The following is a 6,477-nucleotide window of genomic DNA, read 5'->3' as shown; positions in this document are numbered from 1 at the left end:
AAAAGAAACAGTCAAAACAGACATCTACTGTCCCAGCCAATGGAGTACAAACAAGAAGAACACTGTCCAAACCCAAAATCATTTAATGGATGCAATTATATGGAATATCAGGTCAGTAAATACAATGCAAGCATTTGAAAGATTGGTTACAATGCACAGAAAACATCACTTTGAGTTCATAGGAATCCTTGAGACTATGCAACAGTCAAACAAAATGGAGAGGTATAGAGCAAGAATTGGGTTGGCACAGGCTGTGGTGAATGTATCAAACAAGATTTGGGCTTTTATTGATGAAATATTTGAGGTTACTATTTGAATAACATGACTCAACAACTGACTTTGAGATGAACGAACACTGAAACGCATGTTGAGCTCATCCTTACTCTAGTTTATGCCAAATGTGATCGCATTGAAAGAATTGAACTATGGGATACTTTGTATGCAATGGCATCAGATATGACAGTACCATGGCTAGTTGGAGGCGACTTTAATATGATATGGGATGAGGAAGAAAAATTTGGAGGCTTACCAGTTTCTCTCATTGAAGTAGATGACTTTAGGCACTGCATCAATACCTGCAACTTGACAGACTTGGGATTTAAAGGAATCATATTTACATGGTGGAATGGAAGATCAGAGGAAGACTATATTTTTAAAAGATTGGATAGATGTTTGGGCAATCATGAATTGCAACAGACTTTTCCTGGATTGGAGGTAACTCACCTGTCCAAAATTGGGTCTGATCATTGCCCAATGCTGCTGAAATGTGATATAGAAACTCCTCCAATTAAAAAGTCATTTAGATTTCTTAACTTCTGGACTAAGCATGAAACCTTCAAAGATTTAGTAAAGGAGAATTGGAATGCTGGTTTTAGTGCTAACCCTTTCTGCATTTTTAACTACAAGTTAAAGAATCTTAAGGAAGCACTATCTATCTGGAGCAGAGCTACATATGGGGATATATTCCAGAAGATTTCAAGCCTTGAGGAGGTAGTCCTGGTTCATGAAAAACATTTTGAAGTCAATCCTACACAGATGAATTTACAAAGATTACAACAGGTACAAGCTGATAATATCTTGCATTAGAGGAAGAATTTTGGAGACAAAAAGCTGGCATGTTATGGTTCAAAGATGGCGATAGAAACACTAAATTCTTCCATGCTCAAGTTAATGGGAGAAGGAAGAGACTGAAATTATCAAGGATCCAGAATAGCCTTGGTAACTGGATTGAAGAAGATCACTTAATAGCAGAAGAAACAATAAGTTTCTACAAGGATCAATTTACTGAGAGTGTAGTCCCAAAAGATTTTGATATTCTAAATCATGTGCCTTCAATGGTAGATAGGGATCAGCATGAAAGATTGACGGTATTGCCTTCCAAGGAAAAATTGAAGAGAGCAGTTATGGGGTTGAATGAGGACTCAGCTGGTGGACCAGATGGTTTCACTGGAGCATTTTACCAAACATGCTGGGAAATTATTGAAGAAGATGTTGTCCAAATGGTCAAGGCTTTCTTTTGCGGTCAGCGGCTGCCAAAGAGTGTTACGCACACAAACCTAATTTTATTACCAAAGAAAAAAGAAGTTATGACCTTTGCAGACATGAGACCAATCAGTCTTAGTAACTTTGTTAACAAGATTTTCTCTAGGGTTATTCATGAGAGGTTGGTTGAATTACCACCAAACATAATCTCAGAGGAACAGACGGGTTTTATGAAGGGCAGGAGCATAGTTGAGAACGTACTATTAACTCAAGAAATCATTACGGATATCAGGTTGAGAACAAAAGCAGGTCCTAACATTGTGATTAAGCTTGATATGGAAAAAGCTTACGACAGGCTATCATGGCTATTCCTGACCAAAATAGTAAGGAAAATGGGATTTCCTGAAGCTTTTATTGGCTTGATCTTTGATTTGATTGGGAATAATTGGTACTCTGTGCTTATAAATGGTCAGCCTAATGGTTTCTTGAAATCATCGAGGGGATTTAAACAGGGTGACCCTTTGTCACCAACTCTATTTATTCTAGCAGCAGAAGCACTTTCGTGGGGTTTGAATTCACTACACACTAACCTGTATTTCTGTGGATTTGGAATGCCAAAATGGAGCCCAAAAATAAATCATCTATCATACGCTGATGATACAATCATTTTTTGCTCATCTGATGAAACATCGTTGAGACTTGTCATGGAGGTTCTGCAAGCTTATGAATCATCATCTGGTCAACTGGCGAACAAAACCAAGTCAGCCACATACATGCATCATTTAACGGATAATGAGGTGATTAACAAGGTGGAAAGGATTACAGGTATACAAAGACAAGGTTTCCCTATGACCTATCTTGGATGTCCTATATTTTATGCAAGAAGAAAGGGAGACTATTACCAAGGATTAATCACTAAGGTTATGGACAAACTACAGTCATGGAAAGGCAAACTTCTGTCTGTAGGAGGCAGAGCTGTTTTAATCGCAAATGTCCTGCAGAGTATCCCAATTCATATGTTATCAGTAGTCAATCCTCCAAATTATGTGATCAACAAATTACATAACATTTTTGCCAACTTTTTGTGGAGCAGCAATGTCGGAGGAAGCACTAGATACTGGGCGTCTTGGACTAACCTGTGTATGCTTTTTGACGAGGGAGGCATAGGTTTCAGGTCCCTGTATGACATATCGAAGGCTCTTTTCTACAAATTGTGGTGGAATTTCAGGACTAAGCCCACTTTATGGAGTGCATTTATTTGTCAAAAGTACTGCAAGAAACTAAATGCAGTAATTGTACCTTGGAAATGTGGATCACGAGTGTGGAGAAAAATGCTAGAATTTAGGGATTTGATTGAGCATCAAATCTACTGGAAACTGAGAATGGGATCAGCTCAATTCTGGTTCGATAATTGGACTGAGATGGGAGCCTTATATTTTCAGGTGCCTACAGAGTTTGGTATCGATGAGGATATTCATAATGTCAACGATCTGGTTGAAAATGGTATGTGGAATGTGGATAAAAGTTTTGAGAGCCTACCTGAAGATTTGGCAAACCACATTGTGCAGAATATTAGACCACCAACTGAAAGTTCACAGTTAGATACTCCTTTCTGGATGCTTGAAACAAGGGGACATTTTACAGTAAAATCTGCATGGAATTACCTGAGAAGAAGGGACAACCCAAAATTAGCTTACAAGATGATATGGGTAAAAGGTTTACCTTTCAAGATATCATTTTTCCTGTGGAAGGTGTGGAAAGCAAAATTGCCACTTGATGATTTATTGCGTAAAATAGGATACTCCATGCCATCTAAATGTTGGTGCTGCGCTGATCCTAAAGAGGAGTCTTTAGTACATTTGTTTTTCACATCAAATGCAGCTAGAAGTGTTTGGAGTTACTTCCTGAGGAGAGCAGGAATTGCATTAGATGGGTTGTCATTACATCAAGCAATTACAAAGTGTTGGACAACACCAGTAGTACCAAGATTGAAGCCAGTTTTACAAGCTTTACCTGCATGCATTGTATGGGAACTTTGGAAGAGGAGAAACAGTTTGAAATATGGAGAAGCAGTATCAGTGAGCAGAGTTATTTACCAGGTGTCATCTACTTTGCAAGCACTAGTCCAAATGAAAAAGCCAAGACTACATGTGCCTCATAAGTGGCTGGACTTACTGACAATGATGGAGCAATACACACCTCGAATGAAATATGATAAAGTGTTATGGGAATTTCCTTCAAGAGGATGGATCAAAGTGAATACGGATGGAGCATGTAGAGGGAACCCAGGGAGGAGTTCAATTGGTTTCTGCATAAGGGATGAGGCAGGTGATTTGATATATGCAGAAGGAAGAGAGATTTCTGAAGGAACCAATAATGAATCAGAAGTGGTAGCTATTGTGGAGGCTTTGAGGATGTGCAAAATTTTTAATTATGGCTGGATATGGCTGCAGACAGATTCTCTGCTATTAAAGAACATTATAGAGGAATCATGGAAGCCTCCATGGTATATTACTGAACATGTAGAGGAAATGTTAAGATTGAAGGAACAAAGTAATATCAAGGTCACACACATTTTCAGAGAAGGGAATACATTAGCAGACCATCTTGCCAATTACGCCCTCGATGAAGGAAATACTGAGTGCCATGGTTTCTGGGATCTGAACTCAAAGGAAGGAGGATTATTAACGAAGATAAGATGCAATGTCCTTACATAAGAGTGAAAGTTGCAAGGAACTAGGAGGAAAAGAGGATTCGATTCAATACCATACTCGAATCATTATTGAGGAGAGGTTGGTAAGAGATTTTTCAGCTAACATTGTTTACTATCTTGCAGGTACACATTATGAGTTAAAGTCCTTTGTTGCGGATTCAAAGTTTGTTATTTTCGGACAAATAACTGCAGTAATAGTGGGCACACTTGTCTCTAAAGCTGTGCTCGAGCAGAGAGACATCGAGGTTTATTCTCCATCTACCCGAGAAGCATTACACAAAACAAGAGAAGTTTGTCTCCATGGGAAGATTCCAAGACGCCTGGACCAGCAGCTCTTTTGCATTGACAATTATTTAATCAGTTGGGAAGACAAAAGATTCATTCTATTGTGTTGTCCAATGATGTTTGGGCAAGATTAAAGGAGCTGGAACGGAACTCCAAATGCTCGAACACGCTTATTTGTGGTCTCCAATGGCCTGTCTTTAGTTTAGCACGTTTTTTGCAATCAATTCGAGGTCAAGGGGACATAATTGGAACACACAACAGGCAACATGGAGGAATACATGTAATTCAAGGCGTGGTCCACGTGAATGGGAATCTGCAAAGCATATGCAGTCATTGTTGTTTAATGCAAGCATGCTCATTGGGACCTATAAGGAAAGATTCCATGGGAATCTGCATTGGTACCATTTCTTGGACTACGATGGAAGATTCACGAGAAGGAGCAGCATGCCATTGTTGGGCACGCTCATCACGAGAAAAAGCACGCTATATTTTCTCCAATGGCCAGTCAAATTAGAGATCACATGCTTATTGGAATGCACAATGGGAATCTGCAGACTTTTGAACTTCATATGCATGGAACGCAGGAGAAGGGATTACAAATGCAAAGCTGGAAAAAGGCTATGTACGTAAACATATGATGCATTGGAATTGGGCTAAAGAGACACAAATTTGACATGCACTTAACTGGGCAATTACTGGTTCATCATTGGGCTTCAGTATGACCTGGGACATGAGCATTGCAGTATGGAAATGATGGATTATGGGCTACTTTTTAATCTTGATATATCGAGATTCATTCTCTATAGTAGATCAAATGTGATATCAATGTTGAGTTCTTTACTCAATATTGATAATAGGTGCTATGTACTTATCAAGTTTTATTATTTGCATTATGTTAGACATCCGGACAAATTGTTTTTGTTCTGCTTTTGTATTTGATTTTGATATATTTATAAAAAACTAACCCTAGGAGCTTGCCTAGTGGATTGACAAAAAAAAAACAACTCCAATTGAATAGCTCAAATAAATGTTAATCCCAAAGAGGAACAATTAAAGAGGAGTGTGATAAACATGATAAATATACTGAAGCTCAACTAAACTAAATCTAAAACTATTTGCAAACTCTAAAAGGTAATTAATCTTATGAAACTAGATCTATTACTAATTCTATTCAATTGTGTTAATTAACTAACCAATTTGCACCAAAGACTTGAGGTTCTAAAAGTTGAAATTAAAATCAAAGGCTCAATTAATGTAGAAATCAAACCAAGAGAAAATGACCCACATGAGCTAATATTGTATTTCAACAATCACACACACACACACACACATATATATATATATATCACAAGGAGAAAATAGAAAGAACAGGGGCAGGGATGAGAGTAGACCTGCTTGTAATTAGTTTGGTTGAAGGTGCTCGAACTGCGATTGAACCTCGGACGAAACTGAAATGGAGCTCCTTGCACAACGACCTCCGGTGACCTCGAATCTGCGATTGGAACTTGAAATGGAATGAACTGAACTCTAACAGCTGATTTCAATCAAGGATAGCAATTGCAAGGAGAAGAACAAAGCAGTTTTGCTTGTGAGGTCAACTAAAAATGAACTGTAGCATGCGATTAGGGGTCGCTGGTTGTCGTTTGGTTGTTGCTGTGAGAGCCCGCGACAGCTCCTCTCTAGGGTTTTGGTGGCTACTCCGGCGAGGGCAACGAGGAGCAGGTAGTAAAGGTGAAGGGTTTGTGTGTTGTCGTGTTTTTCGGTGAGTACGTCGCTGGTTCTGTTGAGAGGAGGAGTTGAGGAATCGTTTAGGGCAAAGTGAAGAAGTTCTAGGGTTCAGGGGGGTTTGGCCGGGACTGCTGGAGGTGATGGTGGGCTGCAGGCTAGCGGGCGACAACTGGTTAGCGTGGGAGTTGGGTGCTAGGGTTTTTTAGAGTTGTATCTCTCATGGCTGCTCCCTTTTGTGTAGAAGATGATGTCTTGGTTAGGAAGATCAA

The 6,477-nt window shown here is 39.2% G+C and overlaps 1 protein-coding gene across 1 annotated transcript; it reads left to right on the top strand.

Annotated features, from left to right (window-relative positions):
* The first annotated feature begins 444 nt into the window (after positions 1-444).
* Positions 445-1,086, top strand: LOC142178250 (uncharacterized). Its single transcript, XM_075247583.1, has one exon. It carries the CDS (start codon positions 445-447, stop codon positions 1,084-1,086), a length of 642 nt encoding a protein of 213 aa, XP_075103684.1.
* Positions 1,087-6,477: the final 5,391 nt, after the last annotated feature.

The sequence above is a fragment of the Nicotiana tabacum genome, chromosome 3, assembly GCF_000715075.1.
Source record: "Nicotiana tabacum cultivar K326 chromosome 3, ASM71507v2, whole genome shotgun sequence".
In the NCBI taxonomy this organism is placed as follows: domain Eukaryota; kingdom Viridiplantae; phylum Streptophyta; class Magnoliopsida; order Solanales; family Solanaceae; genus Nicotiana; species Nicotiana tabacum.
The sequence above is the reverse complement of the archived record's forward strand: the minus strand, read 5'-3'. Positions and strand labels throughout refer to the sequence as shown.

Coding starts and splice junctions, on each gene's coding strand:
- LOC142178250 (XM_075247583.1), top strand. CDS start 445: ATGGCATCAGATATGACAGTACCATGGCTAGTTGGAGGCGACTTTAAT.